Source organism: Microcaecilia unicolor, chromosome 2 (genome assembly GCF_901765095.1).
Source record: "Microcaecilia unicolor chromosome 2, aMicUni1.1, whole genome shotgun sequence".
Lineage (NCBI taxonomy): Eukaryota > Metazoa > Chordata > Amphibia > Gymnophiona > Siphonopidae > Microcaecilia > Microcaecilia unicolor.
In genome coordinates, this window is record NC_044032.1 from 612,297,065 (window position 1) to 612,321,455 (window position 24,391).

The window sequence follows — 24,391 nt, forward strand, 5'->3', positions numbered from 1 at the left end:
ACACAAATGGTGAGATCGCTGGACCTAGAGATGGCTGTCCGTGATTTTCAGCGATAATCGAAACCGCTGCCGGCCATCTCAAAAACGGACCTAATCCAAGCCATTTGGTCGTGGGAGGGGCCAGCATTCGTAGTGCACTGGTCCCCCTGAGATGCCTCTATGCCAACCTCAAATATCATACCTAGCTCCATGACAGCAGTATGCAGGTCCCCGGAGCAATTTTAGTTTAGTTGGTGCTGCGCGGGACCCATGCAGAGAGCAAAAATCGGAAGAAAAAAAAAAACATGCAAGTGCAGTCAGGGACGTCTGAAAAAAAAACATGCAAGTGCAGTCAGGGATGTCAGAAAAAAAAAACATGCAAGTGCAGTCAGGGACGTTCAAATTAAAACAATAGTAATAGGGGGATTCGAACCAGAGCAATTTTAGTTTAGTTGGTGCTGTGCGGGACCCATGCAGAGAGCAAAAATCGGAAGAAAAAAAAAACATGCAAGTGCAGTCAGGGACGTCCAAATTAAAGCAATAGTAATAGTGGGATTTGAACCAGCCACCTTCTGATTACAAGACCTGTGCTCTAACCACTGCACCACTTATTCAGCTGCCTAGACCTCCTTCCCTTTCCATTAAGTCCCTCCAAGTTTCTGTCAGCCAATCACAGCTCCTTTAGCTGACACCAATGTCAGGTAAATGAGCTGTGATTGGCTGACAGAAATTTGGAGGGACTTAATGGAAAGGGAAGGAATGTCTAAGCAACTGAATAAGTGGTGCAGTGGTTAGAGCACAAGTCTTGTAATCAGAAGGTGGCTGGTTTGAGTCCCCCCTATTACTATTTTTTTAATTTGGACGTCCCTGACTGCACTTGCATGTTTTTTTTTCTTCCGATTTTTGCTCTCTGCATGGGTCCCGCGCAGCACCAACTAAACTAAAATTGCTCAGGGGACCTGCATACTGCTGTCATGGAGCTAGGTATGGTATTTGAGGCTGACATAGAGGCTGGAAAAAATATTTAAACAGTTTGTTTTTTAGGGTGGGAGGGGGTTAGTGACCACTGAGGGAGACAGGGGAGATCATCCACGATTCCCTCCGGTGGTCATCTGGTCAGTTTGGGCACTTTTTGGAAGCTTGGTCGTGAAAAAAACAGGACCAACTTTGTGAAGACTAAATGCTCGTCGGGGACGTCTTGCTTCTTTCCATTATCAGGCGCTGAGGTCCATCTGTTAACCACGCCCCGGAACGCCCCTGTCCCGCCTTCACTACCATTCAGCCACACCCCCGAGAATTTCGCCTGTCCCAGGGACAGAAAGCAGTTCGGGCCGTCCAAATTCAGCTTTCGATTATACCTGTTTTTGAGACGGACGTCCATCTCCTGATTTGTCTCGGAAGATGGGCGTCCGTCTCTTTCGAAAATAAGCTGGATACTCACCTAGGCAAGGCAGAACTACACAATCTTAACACAAGTGCAACTCCTCTGAAAAAGGCCTAACACTCTATACGCTGCTCTCCTGAAAATCCCTTGAAAACCTGTGAGCAGCCATGTTTGGAATAGTGTCACAAATTCCCTCATATGGAATTGTATTTGACCGGTTCATGCAGTATGATATTATTTGTTATATCATAGACAGCACTGGACAAATCAAAACCAGCCAGTGCCATTTGAAGAATTTTCAAACATAACAATGTACTTTTAAAATCTCTTTACTAAATGAAATATTTTCACTATAGTACAATTATGTGGCTGGCCTGGTGGCTCAGTGGTAACTGATGTGCACTGCCATGCGGAAGCATCTAGGTTCAACTCTTGGCCTAGTTCTTCTGTTCCTAGGCCCAACTAGGGCTTGAGATGCTGTATACGCAACTTTCACCACCCCTGGGGAAGTGAATGATACATACCTGTAGCAGGTGTTCTCCAAGGACAGCAGGCTGATTGTTCTCACGACTGGGTGACGTCCGCGGCAGCCCCCACCAACCGGAAGAAGCTTCGCGGGCGGTCCGCACGCGGGGCACGCCCACCGCGCATGCGCGGCCGTCTTCCCGCTCGTGCGTGACCGTTCCCGCCAGTTGAATGACAAGCAAGAAACAACATGAAAACACAACTCCAAAGGGGAGGAGGGAGGGTAGGTGAGAACAATCAGCCTGCTGTCCTCGGAGAACACCTGCTACAGGTATGTATCATTCACTTTCTCCGAGGACAAGCAGGCTGCTTGTTCTCACGACTGGGGTATCCCTAGCTCTCAGGCTCACTCAAAACAAGAACCCAGGTCAATTGAACCTCGCAACGGCGAGGGTATAACAGAAATTGACCTACGAAGAACAACTAACTGAGAGTGCAGCCTGACCAGAATAAATTCGGGTCCTGGAGGGTGGAGTTGGATTTACACCCCAAACAGATTCTGCAGCACCGACTGCCCGAATCGACTGTCGCGTCGGGTATCCTGCTGGAGGCAGTAATGTGATGTGAATGTGTGGACAGATGACCACGTCGCAGCTTTGCAAACTTCTTCAATAGTGGCTGACTTCAAGTGGGCCACTGACGCTGCCATGGCTCTAACACTATGAGCCGTGACATGACCCTCAAGAGCCAGCCCAGCCTGGGCGTAAGTGAAGGAAATGCAATCTGCTAGCCAATTGGAGATGGTGCGTTTCCCGACAGCGACCCCTAGCCTGTTAGGGTCGAAAGAAACAAACAATTGGGCGGACTGTCTGTGGGGCTGTGTCCGCTCCAAGTAGAAGGCCAATGCTCTCTTGCAGTCCAATGTGTGCAACTGACGTTCAGCAGGGCGGGTATGCGGCCTGGGGAAGAATGTTGGCAAGACAATTGACTGGTTAAGATGGAACTCCGACACCACCTTCGGCAGGAACTTTGGGTGGGTGCTGAGCACTACTCTGTTGTGATGAAATTTGGTATATGGAGCATGAGCTACTAGGGCTTGAAGCTCACTGACCCTACGAGCTGAAGTAACTGCCACCAAGAAAATGACCTTCCAGGTCAAGTACTTCAGATGGCAAGAATTCAGTGGCTCAAAAGGAGGTTTCATCAGCTGGGTGAGGACGACGTTGAGATCCCATGACACTGCAGGAGGCTTGATAGGGGGCTTTGACAAAAGCAAGCCTCTCATGAATCGAACGACTAAAGGCTCTCCAGAGATGGCTTTACCTTCCACACGATAATGGTAAGCACTAATCGCACTAAGGTGATTCCTTACTGAGTTGGTCTTGAGGCCAGACTCCGATAAGTGTAGAAGGTATTCAAGCAGGTTCTGTGCAGAGCAAGAACGAGGTTCTAGGGCCTTGCTCTCACACCAAACGACAAACCTCCTCCACTTGAAAAAGTAACTCTTCTTAGTTGAATCCTTCCTAGAGGCAAGCAAGACACGGGAGACACCCTCAGACAGACCCAACGCAGTGAAGTCTACGCCCTCAACATCCAGGCCGTGAGAGCCAGGGACTGAAGGTTGGGGTGCAGCAACGCTCCGTCGTTCTGCGAGATGAGAGTCGGAAAACACTCCAATCTCCACGGTTCTTCTGAGGACAACTCCAGAAGAAGAGGGAACCAGATCTGACGGGGCCAAAAGGGCGCTATCGGAATCATGGTGCCTTGGTCTTGCTTGAGCATCAGTAAGGTCTTCCCCACCAAAGGTATGGGAGGATAAGCATACAGGAGGCCGGTCCCCCAATGGAGGAGAAAGGCATCCGACGCCAGTCTGCCGTGGGCCTGTAGTCTGGAACAGAACAGAGGCAGCTTGTGGTTCGTCTGAGAGGCGAAAAGGTCCACCGAGGGGGTGCCCCACTCTCGGAAGATCTTGCGTAACACTCTGGAATGAAGCGACCACTCGTGCGGTTGCATGACTCTGCTCAGTCTGTCGGCCAGACTGTTGTTTACACCTGCCAGGTAAGTGGCTTGGAGGAGCATGCCGGACTGGCAAGCCCACCGCCACATGCCGACGGCTTCCTGACACAAGGGGCGAGATCCGGTGCCCCCCTGCCTGTTGGTGTAATACATTGCAACCTGATTGTCTGTCCGAATTTGAATAATTTGGTAGGACAGCCGGTCTCTGAAAGCCTTCAGTGCGTTCCAGATCGCTCGGAGCTCCAGGAGGTTGATCTGCAGATCCTTTTCCTGGAGGGACCACAGACCCTGGGTGTGAAGCCCATCGACATGAGCTCCCCACCCCAGGCGAGATGCATCCGTCGTCAGCACTTTCGTGGGCTGCGGAATTTGGAATGGACGTCCCAGGGTCAAATTGGTCCGGATGGTCCACCAGAGCAGTGAAGTGCGGCAACTGGTGGAGAGGCGGATGACATCTTCTAGATTCCCGGTGGCTTGAACCCACTGGGAAGCTAGGGTCCATTGAGCAGATCTCATGTGAAGACGAGCCATGGGAGTCACATGGACTGTGGAGGCCATATGACCCAGAAGACTCAACATCTGCCGAGCTGTGACCTGCTGAGACGCTCTGGTCTGCGAAGCCAGGGACAAGAGGTTGTTGGCCCTCGCTTCAGGAAGGAAGGCCTGAGCCGTCTGGGTATTCAGCAGAGCTCCTATGAATTCCAGAGACTGGGTTGGCTGGAGATGGGACTTTGGGTAATTTATCACAAACCCCAGCAGCTCCAGGAGTTGAGTAGTGCACTGCATGGACCGGAGGGCTCCTGCCTCCGAGGTGTTCTTGACCAGCCAATCGTCGAGATATGGGAACACGTGCACTCCCAGCTTGCGTAGATACGCCGCCACCACCACGAGGCACTTTGTAAACACTCGTGGGGCAGAGGCGAGCCCAAAGGGCAGCACACAATACTGAAAGTGCCGTGCGCCCAGGCGGAATCTGAGATACTGTCTGTGAGCTGGCAGTATCGGGATGTGAGTGTATGCATCCTTTAAATCCAGGGAACATAGCCAGTCGTTTTTCTGAATCATTGGCAGAAGGGTGCCCAAGGAAAGCATCCTGAACTTTTCTTTGACCAGGAATTTGTTCAGGCCTCTCAGGTCTAGGATGGGACGCATCCCCCCTGTTTTCTTTTCCACAAGGAAGTACCTGGAATAGAATCCCTGCCCTTCCTGCCCGGGTGGTATGGGCTCGACCGCATTGGCGCTGAGAAGGGCGGAGAGTTCCTCTGCAAGTACCTGCTTGTGATGGGAGCTGAAGGATTGAGCTCCCGGAGGACAATTTGGTGGCAGGGAGGCCAAATTCAGGGCGTATCCGCACCGCACTATTTGGAGAACCCACTGGTCGGAGGTTATGAGAGGCCACCTTTGGTGAAAAAATCTTAACCTCCCTCCGACCGGCAGATCGTCCGGTATGGACACTTTGAGGGCGGCTACGTTCCCATGGATCCAGTCAAAAGCCCGTCCCCGGCTTTTGCTGTGGAGGCGCAGGGGGCTGCTTAGGCACACGCTGTTGACGAGAACGAGCGCGCTGGGGCTGTCCCTGTGCCTGGCGAGGCCTTCGGGCCGGCTGGGTGTACCTACGCCTTGCAAAGGAATAGGGCGCAGCCTGCCGGGCCCGGGAAAAACGTCCACCTGCTGAGGTGGATGCTGAAGGCGCCCGGTGGGAGAGCTTGTCGAGGGCGGTTTCCCGCTGATGCAGTTGGTCCACCAGCTGCTCGACCTTCTCACCAAAAATGTTATCCCCCCGGCAAGGGACGTCGGCCAGTCTCTGCTGGGTGCGGTTGTCCAGGTCAGAGGCATGCAGCCATGAGAGCCTGCGCATCACTATACCTTGGGCCGCAGCACGAGATGCCACGTCACAGGTGTCATAGATACCCCTGGACAGGAACTTTCTGTACGCCTTCAGCTGCCTGACCACCTCCTGATAAGGCCTGGACTGCTCCGGCGGGAGCTTATCGACCAGGTCCGCCAGTTGCTTCACATTGTTCCGCATGTGGATGCTTGTATAGAGCTGGTATGACTGGATGCGGGTCACGAGCATGGAGGATTGGTAGGCCTTCCTCCCAAACGAGTCCAGAGTGCGAGACTCCCGCCCCGGGGGCGCCGAGGCGGTATCCCTCGAACTCCGTGCCCTCTTGAGAGCAGAATCCACGACCGCCGAGTCATGGGGCAATTGTGGCCGCATTAACTCTGGGTCCGAGTGGATCCTGTACTGGGACTCTGCTTTCTTGGGGATGGTGGGATTAGATAATGGTCGCATCCAGTTCCGAAGCAGTGTCTCCTTGAGGACATTGTGCAGCGGTACCGTGGTGGACTCTCTAGGTGGTGATGGATAGTCGAGGACCTCGAGCATCTCAGCCCTCGGCTCATCCACAGAGACCATGGGAAAGGGAATGCAAATAGACATATCCCGCACAAAGGAGGCAAAAGAGAGACTCTCAGGGGGCGAGAGCTTTCTCTCTGGTGAAGGCGTGGGGTCCGAGGGGAGACCCGCAGACTCCTCTGAGGAGAAATATCTGGGGTCCTCCTCTTCCCCCCACGAGGCCTCTTCCTCGGTATCGGACATGAGCTCATGTAGCTGAGTCCGGAACCGGGCCCGGCTCGACGTCGAGGCACCAAGGCCTCGGTGTCGTCGAGCGGTGGACTCCCGCGCCGGCGGGGACGAAGCTCCCTCCATCGACGTCGACGGGGACTCCACCTGCGTGGCGGTCGAGACCGGCGCCGCAAGCGGCGGCGGGGTCGACGACCTCGGCACCGGGCTAGAGCTCGTCAGCGCCACAGTCATCGGTGCCGAGGGCGCAAGCACCCCCGGCGCCGGCACAGCCTGGCGCATCAGCCCTTCCAGGATCCCCGGAAGGATGGCTCGGAGGCACTCGTCCAGGCCCGCTGTCAGGAAAGACGTGGGGGCCGGTAGAGGCATCGGTGCCGGAAGCTGCTCGGGTCCAGGAGACTGCACCGAAGTGCTGGGACCCTGACGTGGCGGTACCTCCACCACCGAGGGGGACCTCTCCGCTCGACGCGGACGCTTCAGCGTCGACTCCTCTCTGGTACAGAGAGCCGGATGCGTCGAGGGCGACCGGTGACGTTGCTTCTTTGCCTTCTTACGGTGCCCGTCACCGGTGCCGGGTGGTATGGAGGAGGAGGAGGTCGATCCCCCTCGGTCCCGAGGAACCAGGTCAGACAGGGTTCGGTCCCGAGGGCCACGGGCTGAAGGAGTGACCGGGGCCGACTGCCCACGCGGTCTCTCACCTCTACCCTCACCGGAGGACCGGCGGGCCGACGGGACCTGTTCTCCTGGGGTCGATGCCATCGATGCCGATTTTTCGGGCATCGATACCGGTACCGAAGGACCGGGCGTCGATACCGATGCCGTCGAAGTCGACGTCGAGGGGCCAGCGCAAGTTCCAAAAAGACGGTCCCGCAGAACTTGCCTCGCAACCTGAGTCCGTTTCCGGAGACCGAGACACAGGGAACACGACTTGATATTGTGCTCCGGCCCGAGGCACTGGAGGCACCAAGCGTGGGTGTCGGTCTGCGAGATCGGCCGGCCGCACCGACCACACTTCTTAAATCCACTCGGGACCTTCGAGGACATCGACGGAAAAATCGCGTCGGCGAAGTTAAAGTCGTCGATGGTGGCGGAAATCACACCTCGAAAAAATAAATCGATCGCGCGGCCACAAGGCCGCAACGCGACGCCCTCGCTGGAAACGAGGGAAAAGGAGCGCGTGCTTTTTTTTTTTTTTTTTTTTTAGAAAAGAAACTGGGGCACACGGTAACCAAAAAACTAAACAAAACTAAACAAAATCGCGTAAACGCGACGGTCTTTCCGGGGCTGCGAAGGGAGAGCGGCGACGGCACGACTCTCCTCAGGCGCGGAAAAGAAAAGACTGGCGGGAACGGTCACGCACGAGCGGGAAGACGGCCGCGCATGCGCGGTGGGCGTGCCCCGCGTGCGGACCGCCCGCGAAGCTTCTTCCGGTTGGTGGGGGCTGCCGCGGACGTCACCCAGTCGTGAGAACAAGCAGCTTGCTTGTCCTCGGAGAAAGAGAGTTATAGCCATGATAGAAAGGAGATACCTAGGGCCAGATTCATAATCCATAAATCGGGGTTTCAGAGGGAGCCCTGCTGCATGGCACCCAGCCTAGTAACATAGTGATACAGTAAATGATGGCAGATAAAGACCCTTGTGGTCCACCCTGTCTGCTCAACAAGGCAGCCAGAGCCGTGGCTGCAGCATAGTCATATTGCTTGATTTTATCTGACTGTGCACCGCCCTGCTTAGCATATATGAAATGAATGTGATACAGATATGCATACATGATCCTGATTTGTCTTTGCCATGTTCTGGACAAAGACCACAGACGTCTGCCTGGCACTGGCCCTACTTTCCAACTACTGGAGTTGCTGTCTAAGCACAACTAAGATTTGCTTTGATTCTGTCCTCTTTCGATGTAGGGATCATCTGTGTTTATCATTGCAATGATCAAACTAAATGTGTTGGGAAGGGGATATAAAATAGGGGAAAAATCCCTGGGTAGTTATGATGAAGGTTCATGGTGCCAGATCTTTCATCCTACTTGAGCTAGATGCCCATAAGTAGCGAAAGGAAACTTACAAGTAAAAATATACCAATAATAAATAACAACATGTACATTAGAGAGCTAACCATTCTAATCTCTATAACACTTCTACGCTATCAGTATTAGGATAAGATGAACTTTAAAGGGAAGGAAATGGGACTTGATATACCGCCTTTCTGAGTTTTTTGCAACTAAGATTGAAAGCGCCATGGGGGGGGGGGGGTCTGAAGGAGAAAAGGGAAGAGCACTGCTGCTGGATCTGGTAGGGGAAATGAGTGAGAGGCTGAAATCTGTGTGGCTAGGCTGCACAATTTCTGGGTGGGCCTTGGGTGAAAGCCAGGACCACCCATGGCTACGCCCCTGATTGTAACTGGGCGTGCCTATATTTAGGCGTGTTGGTTTGAGTTTATACTAATATTCTATAATGGAACTGAGGTGCTCAGATGCCGTTATAGAACTGTGCTCCCCATGCAACACTGGGGTGCCTAAAAGGGGGGTACCCTGTTAAAGAATTGCCCCTCTAGTATATATGATAGCAAGGGGATATATAGGAGGAGAGGTGGCTGAGTGGCCCCTAGTGCTCCAGTCATACTGACACCTAGGTGGTCATTTAAATCATTAGTGCCCAATGTCCCCATATTTGTTCCCACATATGGGAACATTGGGCACTAATGGGTTAAAGAATAGAAAATCCACAAACAAATATTAGAACAACCTACTGTCCGGGGCTGTATATCCAAGTTCAGCTTTACTGTCAGTTCTGCCCTAACTGTTAGTTAACTAACTGGATGGAATACATCCCATGATACTGAGGGAGCTCAGAGGGGTTATGGCTGATCTGTTGAAGGATATATTTTACAGATCTCTGGAACCAGGAAAGGTTCCACACGATTGGAAAAAGGCAGATATAGTCCCTGTTCACAAAAGTGGTAATAAAGAAGAGGTGGGAAACTACAGGCTGGTAAGCCTTACCTCAGTGGTGGGAAAAGTAATGCAGAAGTTGAAGAAGGAAAGGACAGTGAGCTTTTTACAGTCCAGTGGGTTGGAAGACCCAAACCAAAATGGATTTAACAGAGACAGATTGAGCCAAACAAATCTGATTGATTTCTTTGACTGGGTGACTAGAGAGCTAGACAGATGTAATGTATTTGGATTTCAGGAAAACCTTTGATAAGATTACTTATAGAAGGCTTATAAATAAATTTAGTGGCCTGGGGATGGGTCCCAGGGTAACCACTACATTAAAAATTGGTTGACTGAGAGACAGAGGGTAGTAGTAAATGGCATTCATTTGGAAGAAAGAAATATGACTAGTGTAGTGTCTGAGGGCTCAACCCTGGAGCCAATTCTGTTCAATATCTTTGTGAATGATATTGCCAAAAAATTAGGAGGGAACATTTGCCTTTTTGCAGATGACACAAAGACTATGAAAACTAGAAAACTAGTCAAATAATTGGCAGTTAATCTTTAATGCAAAGAAATGCAGATTGATGCATTTGTATGTACTATGGGTCATTATGACTCTGTCCATGTTCACTTATTATTTAATATGCTTTACATCAATGGTTCTTAAACCTGTCCTGTGGGACCTACCAGCCAGTCAGGTTTTCAGGATATCCCTAATGAATATGCATCAGAGAGATTTGCATATACAGTGGGGGAAATAAGTATTTGATCCCTTGCTGATTTTGTAAGTTTGCCCACTGACAAAGACATGAGCAGCCCATAATTGAAGGGTAGGTTATTGGTAACAGTGAGAGATAGCACATCACAAATTAAATCCGGAAAATCACATTGTGGAAAGTATATGAATTTATTTGCATTCTGCAGAGGGAAATAAGTATTTGATCCCCCACCAACCAGTAAGAGATCTGGCCCCTACAGACCAGGTAGATGCTCCAAATCAACTCGTTACCTGCATGACAGACAGCTGTCGGCAATGGTCACCTGTATGAAAGACACCTGTCCACAGACTCAGTGAATCAGTCAGACTCTAACCTCTACAAAATGGCCAAGAGCAAGGAGCTGTCTAAGGATGTCAGGGACAAGATCATACACCTGCACAAGGCTGGAATGGGCTACAAAACCATCAGTAAGACGCTGGGCGAGAAGGAGACAACTGTTGGTGCCATAGTAAGAAAATGGAAGAAGTACAAAATGACTGTCAATCGACAAAGATCTGGGGCTCCACGCAAAATCTCACCTCGTGGGGTATCCTTGATCATGAGGAAGGTTAGAAATCAGCCTACAACTACAAGGGGGGAACTTGTCAATGATCTCAAGGCAGCTGGGACCACTGTCACCACGAAAACCATTGGTAACACATTACGACATAACGGATTGCAATCCTGCAGTGCCCGCAAGGTCCCCCTGCTCCGGAAGGCACATGTGACGGCCCGTCTGAAGTTTGCCAGTGAACACCTGGATGATGCCGAGAGTGATTGGGAGAAGGTGCTGTGGTCAGATGAGACAAAAATTGAGCTCTTTGGCATGAACTCAACTCGCCGTGTTTGGAGGAAGAGAAATGCTGCCTATGACCCAAAGAACACCGTCCCCACTGTCAAGCATGGAGGTGGAAATGTTATGTTTTGGGGGTGTTTCTCTGCTAAGGGCACAGGACTACTTCACCGCATCAATGGGAGAATGGATGGGGCCATGTACCGTACAATTCTGAGTGACAACCTCCTTCCCTCCGCCAGGGCCTTAAAAATGGGTCGTGGCTGGGTCTTCCAGCACGACAATGACCCAAAACATACAGCCAAGGCAACAAAGGAGTGGCTCAGGAAGAAGCACATTAGGGTCATGGAGTGGCCTAGCCAGTCACCAGACCTTAATCCCATTGAAAACTTATGGAGGGAGCTGAAGATGCGAGTTGCCAAGCGACAGCCCAGAACTCTTAATGATTTAGAGATGATCTGCAAAGAGGAGTGGACCAAAATTCCTCCTGACATGTGTGCAAACCTCATCATCAACTACAGAAGACGTCTGACCGCTGTGCTTGCCAACAAGGGTTTTGCCACCAAGTATTAGGTCTTGTTTGCCAGAGGGATCAAATACTTATTTCCCTCTGCAGAATGCAAATAAATTCATATACTTTCCACAATGTGATTTTCCGGATTTAATTTGTGATGTGCTATCTCTCACTGTTACCAATAACCTACCCTTCAATTATGGGCTGCTCATGTCTTTGTCAGTGGGCAAACTTACAAAATCAGCAAGGGATCAAATACTTATTTCCCCCACTGTACTTTAGATAGTAGGCATGCAAATCTCTCTCATGGATATTCATTGTGGATATCTTGAAAACCCAACTAGGTTTGAGAACCAACATCACCTTGGGTGCTGGTTTTTTTAAAAAGGTGACTAATAAACTGTAATAACAAATAACCTGCAGATAAGAAGCTTGCATAGGAGATACACATAGTAAAAGTAGGGGCCAAAGCTACCTTGGAGCAACCATTGTTATACTATACCATTAGGAATCTGTTTTCCCACTGTGTGTGCTTGTAACAACTCAGACTAAACGCCAATACTGCCTCTGTTATGCATGTTATGATAACACTGAAATGTTCTTCAGCGGGTGTGTGGATATAGTAACATGAACATACCTGGATTCTACTGTTTCCCCAGTCTGCTACAATAATGTTTCCATTAGAATCTACTGCTACTCCTGTGGGAGCATTAAACTGCCCATTCCCTTCTCCATTTGAGCCAAACTTGAGTAAGAATTCTCCTTCTGGATTAAACACCTGAAATTCAATGTGGGAGAGTGAGCGGTTAGTTCATATACCACATTATGATATTCACTTCAGATACTGGTGCTCAAAGCAATTTATCCCATGCCAAACCAAAACGTACAAATCAGAAAATTACAACAGGTATAAGAATAAACTTCCACTGCTTTGGAGAAATAGGACATCATTACAGAAACCTCCTGTGGCAAGCACCATTTACATAATTAGATGCTGATTTTATAGTATGGCTATTTGCATGTAGAATTGACACGGGATGCACAGATTCAAAGAGGCATGTTCCAAGCATAGTTGGGAGGGGAAGGGTTTAAAAAATTGTGTGTGCATTCCTGATCTTGCACAGAAAAACGTATGGGGCAATTCTGTAACTGTGCACCTCTGTTTGGGTGCTGGATGCAGGACAAAGGACTTTATTTTGTTTGGGCAGACTGGATGGATTGTACAGGTCTTTATCTGCCGTCATCTACTATGTTACAATGGGGCCAATTTTCAAAGCACTTAGAGTTACAAAGTTCCATAGGTTGTTATGGGACTTTGTAAGTCTAAGTGCTTTGAAAATATGCCTCTATGAGTATTAAGTCAGCAGAAACCTTTACGCAAACTCACTTATGCCAGGTCTATGGCAGGCATAAATGGGCACGCATAACTTACAGAATTCAGTAAGTTGTGCATGTAAGTGGGAGACATGCCCATGCCCCACCCACATGTATGCCTCCCTTGCATTGAATGCAGTAACCGTCTAGTGGTTAGTACATCAGTTTTTTGATCCTGGTCAACTGCATCAAATGGATTCCCACTGCAGCTTCTTGTGACTCTGGGCCAGTCACTTAACCCTTCCCCTCCCAACTGCAGCTTAGTAAAAGGGCCCATCTGTGAGTTATTTTTCTCTGTTTTTTTTATTTTTTATTTTATTTTTTTGATTTATGTATGATTATATTGAGAATTAATGTTTGTGTATTACATTTTTGTTTCTAAAGCGTCTGAAGTGGCACGTATGTTGCCTTTATTCAATAGGTGCATTTTGGTACATTTCACATATGCACTGTTATGAAATTACTCCTATTTGTTAATTTTATGATTTAATGTAATGATTGATTACTGCATTTTATGTTATTTAACTTGCCTTTAGATTTCAGGAGTGAGAAGGTGGGAGATTAAATTGGACATATAAACAAACAGTAAATAAAAAAGGATGCACATTTATTGAACTCAGATTCACAGTATTTAGATATAATACAATAGGAGGGCTATTCTACAAAGAGGCACTTACATTTAGGTACCTAGAGGTACCTATGTGGAGTCTATTCTAGGAAAGAAAGTAGGTCATAAGTACATAAGTAATGGCACACTGGGAAAAAACCAAAGGTCCATCGAGCCCAGCATCCTGTCCACGACAGCGGCCAATCCAGGCCAATGGCACCTGGCAAGTTTTCCAAACGTACAAACGTTCTATACATGTTATTCCTGGAATTGTGGATTTTTCCCAAGTCCATTTAGTAGTGGTTTATGGACTTGTCCTTTAGGAAACCGTCTAGCCCCTTTTTAAACTCTGCTAAGGTCCCTATTCTCCTTTCCAGAAGAGTAGTACAGCTATATGTTGGCTGCAAACACTTATGCCAGGCATAGAGCTGATATAAATGCTCACATCTAGATTGTTAAAAAATGTGCCTAACTCTGTGCCCCATCCTTGTGTAGTTTGTAGTTTATTAAGATTTGCTACACCGCCAAGACTGACTATTTATTTATTACATTTGTATCCTGCATTTCCCCACCTATTGGAAGGTTCAATGTGGCTTACACAGAACAATGGGGACGGTTACAAGGTGACAAGTGTTGGATGGGGTTCAAATTCGATAGGTATAGCAAGAGTTTATAGAGGTCTCTAGTAGAAGTAAGGGGTTAGGCAACGGCCTTAGGAGATTCAGTTTGGTTTTCATGATTCATTGTTGGAGAATTGCGAAGAGAGTCAAATAGGATCGCAAAAGTTGAGCTGGGTTAGCTTATAGGTCAGCCAGTAGTTGTGAGTAGGGATATAAGACAGTCAAGTTAAGATAAGCGATTGGGTCCAGGTTGGTTGCTGTGAGCTTGTGCCTTTTTCGTTCCATCTGTCAAATTTATGGGTAAATCCAATTGGTCCAGTTGATTGGTTAGACTGGCAGCATTTGGCGGTTTACAATGCTAAAACGCATTTCAGAAAAAGAAAAGAATTACAAAATATGATAAGAAAGCAACGACACACACAGGAAAAGAGAGGAGAATGGAGGGAAGGAGCACATACACAGAAAGGGGAGGGGGCAGTAGAGGAACTAATTTGGGGGATAAAAAGGCCAGTAGCTATAAATCACTGCGAGGTTAGTCTAGAGAAAAAGCATAAATGAACAACCAGGTCTTCAATTTCGATTTAAAATTCCTAAATGAGGATTCTGCACGGATTTCAAGTAGGAGAGAGTTCCAATGAAAGGGGTCAGAAAAAAAAAGGTGGAATGATGGGTGGATTCTAAATGAGCAAGTTTGAGACCCGGTAGGACTAAGCGATGATCATTTATTGAATGGAGAAGGTGAGCGGGTGAGTATGGAATAGTATGAGTCGACAGTGCGGTAAACCGATCCTGCAAGACTTGAATGTGATAACCAGAAGTTTAAATAAAATACACTGTTGAATTGGAAACCAGTGGTATTTTTGTAGTAGTGGCAACAGATGGTTGAAACGATGGGCATGGCATAATAATTAGATGGCCGTATTCTATACAGACTGTAGTTTTTTGATAGAAGCTTGAGTACACTTAAGACACCAAATTATGAAATAGCACATAGCCATAATATTGGCATTTACAAGAATATGTGCACAAACACCTAAATGTTTGTGCCTTCTTTATGGAATTAGACCCTAAAGGTCTATGCTCTCAAAAGCATTTTAGTTCTACAGGGCCTGATAATCAAAAAAAGCTGAGCTCCTAAATTTATGCTCCTAAGTTACCTCCTAAATCTGTGCCCTATTTTTTGCCAGACTTAAAAGCCTAAATTTTCAGCTGGAAATTCATCTTAATTTGGGAGCTTATAAATTTTGGCCTGCCATTCATTTATGAGCCTAGTGCTGAAAATCAGCGCTAAACTAACTTTTTTTTCATCACCCCAAATTTGCCCCTGTTGCCACTCATTTTTTATGCTCTTAGATTTAGGACTTTAGTGAAAATTTCAGTAAAAGGTTATGCACTTAGCCCTAGTATTTTCAAAGAGGCCAATTTATGATCATAACTCTCAATGTTAGGAGCACAAATCCTTTAAATATTGGGCCTAATGATTCCAAATGGTGTACAGTGCTAAACTATGGTATTATAAACCCTCAAAATGAGAAAGTAACTTTTAATTTAAACATTAATATGTCCAATTTTGCTGTGTTTCTGGATATGGAATGCCCAGTTGTCTTCTATAATATCTCTTGGACGGGGGTACAGGACTATATCTTCCAGTTTACCAGTGGGAGAAAAATCCTGTTACAGGTACTGTACACCTAAAAATAATAAGAACCCTATCAAAGGTACATGCTTCATTCCCAAGTGTTACACAAAGGGGAGTTAACAGAAGAGTGTATGAATGATTTTAAAAACCAGCCAGGCAGTTTTCATATGTTAATTATTCAACTAAGGGTAGAATAACAATCAGGGGAAAAAAGAATATGCAGTAATGGACAGGGATAATTAAGGCATGTTTCTTGGGCAGTACAAGGCATCAGAGATGTAGATTGGAAGACTGTATGTATCTATCTCTATATTTATTCCCATTTCAACAGAAGCACTTTAAGATATTCAGCACCACCGTCTGGACAGCTCCTGCAATAGATTTCCACATCAATGTTATGGCACTTTTCAAATATTTGAAATGAACTAAACATACAAAAAATTGAAGGAGTTATGATAAATTGAACTCAGCAGATTGTGGCCTTCATTTTACAAGCCCTATTCACATTTGAGATGTGCATAAACTGGCACTTAAACATTTATCTTGCAAAAAAAAAAAATCTAAGTCCCCATTTCACCAAGCTGGAATATGTACATCTCAAAACCAAATGCATACAAGTGGCAAGGAGGCATGGAGGGGCATAACTGAACGGGGCGCCCAAGTTTTCCTAAGGACGTCCTCGCAGAATGTCCCCGTGAAGGGGCGGGGAAACCCGTATTTTGATAATATGGTCGGAGATGCCCAAATCTCAACATTTAGGTCGACCTTTGAGATGGTCGTCCTTAGAGATGGTCGTCCCCAGTTTTCGGCGATAATGGAAACTGAGGACGCCTATCTCAGAAATGACCAAATGCAAGACCTTTGGTCATGGGAGGAGCCTGCATTCGTAGTGCACTGGTCCCCCTGACATGCCAGGACACCAACCGGGCACCCTAGGGGGCACTGCAGTGGACTTCACAAATTTCTCCCAGATGTATAGCTCCCTTACCTTGGGTGCTGAGCCCCCCCAAAACCCACTTCCCACAACTGTACAACACTACCATAGCCCTTACAGGTGAAGGGGGGGGCACCTAGATTACTATTTATTACTACTATTTAGCATTTCTATAGTGCTACAAGGCGTGGGTACAGTGGGTACAGTGGGTTTCTGGTGGGTTTTGAAGGGCTCACATTTACCACCACAAGTGTAATAGATAGGGAGGGGGATGGGCCTGGGTCCGCCTGCCTGAAGTGCACTGCACCCACTAAAACTGCTCTAGGGACCTGCATACTGCTGTCAGGGAGCTGTGTATGACATTTGAGGCTGGCAAAAAATATTTTTGAAGGTTTTTTTGAGGGTGGGAGGGGGTTAGTGACCACTGGGGGAGTAAGGGGAGGTCATCCTCAATTCCCTCCGGTGGTCATCTGGTCAGTTCGGGCACCTTTTTGAGGCTTGGTTGCAAGAAAAAATGGACCAAGTAAAGTCTGCCAAGTGCTCGTCAGGGACGCCCTTCTTTTTTCCATTATCAGCCAAGCACGTCCATGTGTTAAGCATGCACCAGTCCCGCCTTCGCTATGCTTCCGACACGCCCCCGGGAACTTTGGTCATCCCCGCGACAGAAAGCAGCTGGGGACGCCCAAAATTGGCTTTCGATTATGCCGATTTGGGCGACCCTGGGAGAAGGACGCCCATCTCTCGATTTGTGTCGAAAGATGGGCGCCCTTCTCTTTCAAAAATAAGCCTGCTAGTCTAGTCATGTTTGGGTAGGCCATGGGCATGGTAAGTTCACAGATGTTTATTCCTCATTTTAGAAGGGGGTTAAATATCTGTCCTAAAAGGGGAATGGGATTTGATATATCGCCTTCCTGTGGTTACAATCAAAGCAGCTTGTATTTTAGAACAGCAGATTCTATACAGGTACTTATTTTGTTCCTGGGGAAATGGAGGGTTTAGTGACTTGCCCAGAAAAGGAGCTGCAGTGGGAATTAAACTCAGATCCCCTGGTTCTCAGGCTGCTGCACTAACCATTAGGCTACTCCTCCACTCCATTGATTGTCAAGAGTTACACCTGCTACCAAGTACATTCAGGATTTGTAAACAGCTGCTATTGAGCAGCAGTCCACTAGAGGGTTAGGAGATTGTGCATTTTTCTACGTAGCTCATGCCCTTTGGAATAGGCTCCCATCTAGATATCTGAAGCAAATTATCCTTGCCCAGATTTAAAAGCCATCAAGATCTGCCTTTTATGTTATCAATTGACCACCCCCCCCCTTTCACTCTCCTAAACTATCCCTTAAATGTCTTTCTCCTTATCTAATCTTTCATCTCTTTCCCCTCAAGGCACTTGTTCTCTTAATGTGAACACATGCTTCTTTCCTGTCTGAACATTTTGTAGTTTTTGTTTTATATTATTGAATTGTACACCGCTTAGTTCTGTTTTGTCAGTTTGTGGCAGTATATTTTATGTTATACAGATCTTCTAGTCTACCAATACCAAAATTAGTTAATTGCAGAGTACAAACAAAAGAGCTGGAAACAATACACCACAAATTACTATTAGTCGATCATAATTTCCAATTACTCACTATCAAAATATTAATAACTTAAAGAGAAATTACAATACTCAACTATTTAATTCTTAGACAACATATATTTTTTTAAATAAAAAAGTTTTACAAGCCTTCTGAAAGATCTAATTAGTAAACAAATGAATCTCCAAAGGTAACAAATTCCAAAGCGAGGTGACTTGATAATGGATGGAAGAGTCAAATACTTTTCTCAACTTAATCTGCCTAATAGAGAGATAACATAACATAATAGTATCTGGTTGCAAGTTTTTCTCACAGAACTTTTATGTAGAAATGTGACCAAGGGGTCATTTTCAAAGCACTTAGATTTACAAAGTTCCATAGGTGCTTTGAAAATATGCCTCTATGTCACATAACATAATGGCGAAGCACTGTATATAATAATAGTGCATAGTTTAAATTGTGCCCTAGCTGCAACTGGAAGCCAATGCAATTTCTCAAGCAACAAAGTAGCTGATTCAACTATGAATAAAAAAAATAAAGCATAAAGATTGAACCCTTAATCCCCCAGTGGCTTTTGTCCCCTTCCTCAAATGCCAAACTGACAAGGGAAACTGGATTATACACAATTATGTTTCCGAAGCTGTAAAGATAAACAAGTATGTGCCAGTACAAATAAGTGGAGAAGTGGCCTAGTGGTCAGAGCACTGGTCTTGACATCCAGAGGTGCCTGGTTCAAAGCCCACTGCTGCTCCTTGTGATCTTGGGCAAGTCACTTAACCCTCCATTGCCTCAGGTACAAAATTAGATTGTGAGCCCTCCAGGGACAGAGAAATACCCCCGTGTACCTGAATGTAACTCACCTTGCTGCTACTGAAAATGATGTGAGCATCATACGCATGCATATACTGGTTTGGAAACATTGCTATTTTTTTTTACAGTTATTTTGATGAAACAGATGTTTACGCTGGATGTGCCCAGTGCACAAATGTCCATTTCTCCTGTATTTACAACAGACTGTATAGTCAGCAAATTCTGTACTAAAATAAGTGTGAATCTTGAGACATACTGACCTGCTTGTCTCAATTTCGACTTCTACAACCTGTCTAAAATGAGGTTTATATTACTGTAACATCATTCATATAGATTATCCCATGGTGCCTTCCAGTCACTGTTTGGGGGGTGGGGGAGAGTAACGATATTTCATCAATTATGATAAATGGTCCAATAATCGTCAGAGAGAAGGGAAGGGAATTTGAACTTGATATTTTGCCTTAATGTGGTTACAATCAAAGCGGTTACATATTATATACGGGTACCTATTTTATACCTGGTGCAATGGAGGATTAAGGGACTTGCCCAGAGTAGATGTAGAGAATGTGAAGAAATGCAGTGCTAGTTAAAGACCTATTAGAATAACAAAATGGGGAAAGATGAGATTATAACGGGCATCTGAACAATGGAAATATATAGGAATCCAAAAGAGCTGGGTCATGAAAACCAGTAAAGGGGCTCTTTTATTAAGCTGCTTGACCTAACCTAGGACTTTCCTGAGCTCTTAATTCTGTTTCTAATGCCACCTATAAAAGAGGCATTATTTCATTTGCTGAATGTCTGGCCATGTGCATTAGCACATGGCCATTTTTAAAAAGTCAACACGGAAGCACTTATTGCCTCTTATTTACTATTACTACTACTACTATTTAACATTTCTAGAGCGCTACAAAGTGTACGCAGCGCTGTACAAACACAGAAGAAAGACAGTCCCTGCTCAAAGAGCTTACAATCTAATAGACAAAAAGTAAAGCATTTAAATTTAAAATATTTAAGCAGTCAAGCACAAGAGAACAGTCACAGAAGGACAGAAGATGTTGAAGGGTGGTCAGTGTGATTAGGTGTAACTCTGGTTGGAGTAGTGGGAGAAGGTGATAGAAGAATAGAAATGGCTGAGGTAAAGTAATGAGTGGGTTGATAGGGAGGTTATATAAGACATGTCACTCTAGGGGTGGGTGGGTAGAGGGGTAGGGTGGGTGGAAGCAGGAGAAGGTATTCTCTGCAGCCTATCTGTGAGATGGAAAATGCTCTCTGAAGCAGGGTTGCCAGGTGGAAAATTTTTTTCTAGCCCAATCCAGCACAAAAACCAGCCCAAAACCCGCCCAAACACAAACCCCGCCCCTGACACCCCCACCCCCGCGTCATCACCCCCGCCCCCGCCGTCATCGGCCCCGCCCCCGCCGTCACCGGCCCCGCCTCCCCGTCATCGGCCCCGCCTCCCACGTCATCGGCCCCGCCTCCCCGTCATCGGCCCCGCCTCCCACGTCATCGGCCCCGCCTCCCACGTCATCGGCCCGCCCAAAACGTCACTAACCCCGCCTCCCACGTCATCGGCCCGCCCAAAAAACGTCACTAACCCCGCCCAAAAAACGTCACTAACCCCGCTCCCCCGCGGCCGAAAAAGGCAAAAATCAGCCCAAAAAACCGCCCAGAAACCCAAAAAGCCGCCCAAAAAACCGCAACCCGCCGCGGGCAAAAATTTCCCGCGGCGGGTCGCGGAAAACCGCCCAATTGGGCGGTAAAACCGCCCACCTGGCAACACTGCTCTGAAGCTGCTGCTATAAGTTGTTAGTTTTCTCTCCCTGAAAGAGATCCAAGCCACACCCACGAAGTTCAAACTGTCAGTGGGGAGGGTGAGGGGAGGAAATGGCAGTGCTTGATGAAAAAGAGAGCTCAGTTTGATAGGAGATATACTATAGGATGTCATTCTGAGGCCAGGCTAAGTCTAAAGCAGGAGAAGGTATTCTCTGCAGCCTATCTGTGAGATGGAAAATGCTCTCTGAAGCTGCTGCTATAAGTTGTTAGTTTTCTCTCCCTGAAAGAGATCCAAGCCACACCCACGAAGTTCAAACTGTCAGTGGGGAGGGTGAGGGGAGGAAATGGCAGTGCTTGATGAAAAAGAGAGCTCAGTTTGATAGGAGATATACTATAGGATGTCATTCTGAGGCCAGGCTAAGTCTAAAGCAGGAGAAGGTATTCTCTGCAGCCTATCTGTGAGATGGAAAATGCTCTCTGAAGCTGCTGCTATAAGTTGTTAGTTTTCTCTCCCTGAAAGAGATCCAAGCCACACCCACGAAGTTCAAACTGTCAGTGGGGAGGGTGAGGGGAGGAAATGGCAGTGCTTGATGAAAAAGAGAGCTCAGTTTGATAGGAGATATACTATAGGATGTCATTCTGAGGCCAGGCTAAGTCTAAAGCAGGAGAAGGTATTCTCTGCAGCCTATCTGTGAGATGGAAAATGCTCTCAGAAGCTGCTGCTATAAGTTGTTAGTTTTCTCTCCCTGAAAGAGATCCAAGCCACACCCACGAAGTTCAAACTGTCAGTGGGGAGGGTGAGGGGAGGAAATGGCAGTGCTTGATGAAAAAGAGAGCTCAGTTTGATAGGAGATATACTATAGGATGTCATTCTGAGGCCAGGCTAAGTCTAAAGCAGGAGAAGGTATTCTCTGCAGCCTATCTGTGAGATGGAAAATGCTCTCTGAAGCTGCTGCTATAAGTTGTTAGTTTTCTCTCCCTGAAAGAGATCCAAGCCACACCCACGAAGTTCAAACTGTCAGTGGGGAGGGTGAGGGGAGGAAATGGCAGTGCTTGATGAAAAAGAGAGCTCAGTTTGATAGGAGATATACTATGATGTCATTCTGAGGCCAGGCTAAGTCTAAAGCAGGAGAAGGTATTCTCTGCAGCCTATCTGTGAGATGGAAAATGCTCTCTGAAGCTGCTGCTATAACACGGAAGCACTTATTGCCTCTTATTTAGGAGGTGCTAAGTGCTCCCATGTTATGGATGCACTGAACAGTTAGTGCAGTGGTAATGTCAGCACGCTACCTGAATAGTACTTCCATGCCCATGCTCCACCCTTGACAATCACCTTTCAAAGCAGGGTAAGAAAAATTAAATATCAAGTGCTTAGCACACACAGGTGGCAAAACTAACACAGGACACGTTAGCGTGTCCTGCAGTAACCCATTTTTCCTACATTAAAAAGCATGTTAACACATAATGCAGCTTATCTCAAAGGCCCCAAAGTCTTTATCATTAGTATAGTAGGAAGAGGAAGCAGTCACTACTGGATGTAGCCAACTCTCGTCCTCTCTTGCATCTGGTGCCAATTGGCTGAAATTAGGTGTAAGTGTTCAAATTTCTAAGTAAAAATGGGAGGCGCTGCGCTCCTATCTGATGGCCGCCTGATCATAAGCCATGAACAAGCTCACGAAGACTGTTCTCCTGTGCTACCTTTTGCTTGTTATTTACAGAGAAAGTCACAGGACCTCACCGAGATCTCACCAACACATCTCTATATTTCCTAACAATGAAGAACTGATCACTTCACTTGTAAAGAGAGGAGGAATTTATTCCATGTTCTAGAGGTAAAGAAAGAAAAGGTTCTACAAGTTCTACCCGTAATGGGGAAGGAGTAAGGCAGCTGATGATACCACAGCAGTCCTCTGGAGGATGCTTAACATCATTAGGGTAATTTAAGCCAAACTGTGAAAGAGATACAAGATGCCACTAATGTTCCTCTTTTACTTACATTGGCACTGCTCCCTTAAGGCTGGATCATAACCAAGTAGTCTTCTTTTCGTGAATTCATTTCTTCATAGAAAGGACTACTTAAACTACCTGGCTAGGACACTGTTAAGTTGACATGAATCGAGCTTTTTCATATGTTGGACCATCTTTATGGAATTCATGGCTGCCTTGTTTTTCTTCTTACTGTGGCTTTTGAAAAGCTTTGAAGACTTTGTTGTTTCAACAATATTTTAGCAAATGCTTGAATATTTTCAGTTAATGTAGTTACTTTGTATAATTTATATATTTTATTGATGTATGTTTATGGTTTTGCTGTAAACCGCTTAGACACAACAGTATCTGGCAGTATATCAAAATCAATAAATCCAATCCAATTCAATGTAAGGGAATCAACTGTGACATGCACACATCAGTGGCAGGAAAGAAATTGGAAAAAGAAAAAGGTGAATAAAAGCTGTCCCAGACACAGAAAGGAGAGCTCTAGGTGCAGCTGTGGAAGAGAATACACCCTGGCAGTTTTCAAGCTATCCACAATGAATATGAGATATATTTGCATACAATGTAAGCACATATATCTCATACATATTCATTGTGGATATCTTGAAAAACTGACTGGCTTGGGGTTCCTCAAGGATTGGGTTTGAGAAACCCTGCCCTAAGGACTAGAAAGCTACAAGCTGGTAAGAATAATGGACGAGGATGGAGAAACAAGGTGCAGTGCAGGGGCATACACCAGATTCATTCTCCGAGGAAGGAAAGGAAGAAAGCTCCGGATACACATGTCCAGCTGAGAGATTTCCAAACTGCACATAGGGAAAGAGAGAGAAACAAGGAAGAGACAATACAGAAGCAATGGAGAAGGAAGCCCCAGAGCAGACACCTGATGAGAGACCTCCCAGAGTCCTTTGACTCTGGACCATGATCTGAACGTGACTAAGCAGCGATCTGAGTCATAGGTGAGGACTCTAAGGACAACATTAGGGCAGTTTTATAAAGGTTTATATGAACTAATAGCTATCTTGCCAACCACTATAAAACACAGCATCATACAACCTTGTAAATATAATTTGAATCAATGTAATCTGTAACAACTGTTAAATGTAAACCACATTGAACCGAAATTTGTTTTTGGATATTTTTGTAGCACCAGATACGACGGCGTGCTGGGGGTGGGAAGTACTGCCGTGCTGCTGCGGTAGCCAGGTGGTAGTCCTTTTTAGCGAGCAGTAAGCCTGCGTTGGACTTATCACCACTTTGTAAAAGGGGCCCTTAGAGGGACTTTTACAAAGGTGTGCTAGTGTTTTTAGTGCACACTGATTAGCGTGCATATTTCTTCAGATTTAACTAATTCACTTCCTACCTGAGCTGAGCAAAGACTTTTAAAGAAAGAATTTGCCAAAAGATTAAGTGAAAAGGAGTAATATGATACAAAACACACTGACCTTTGCTTTCTAGCCTGTAATTACAATTTTAACCATTTCTTTTTATTACAGCCAAATTATTTTGTACCTAGCCTAAGTCTGCATGTGGGCCCATAAATACATAAGTATTGCCATACTGGGACAGCATCCTGTTTCCAACAGTGGCCAATCCAGCTCACAAGTACCTGGCAAGATCCCAAAAAA

General features: G+C 46.4%; 1 protein-coding gene across 1 annotated transcript in view; it reads right to left on the minus strand.

Annotated features, from left to right (window-relative positions):
• Positions 1–24,391, minus strand: part of TRIM2 (tripartite motif containing 2) — a 248,119-nt gene that overhangs the window by 4,017 nt on the left and 219,711 nt on the right. The window contains exon 11 of the mRNA XM_030191628.1: positions 12,072–12,212. Within this exon, the coding sequence (XP_030047488.1) occupies positions 12,072–12,212 (141 nt within the window). The remainder of the gene's footprint in view (positions 1–12,071; positions 12,213–24,391) is intronic.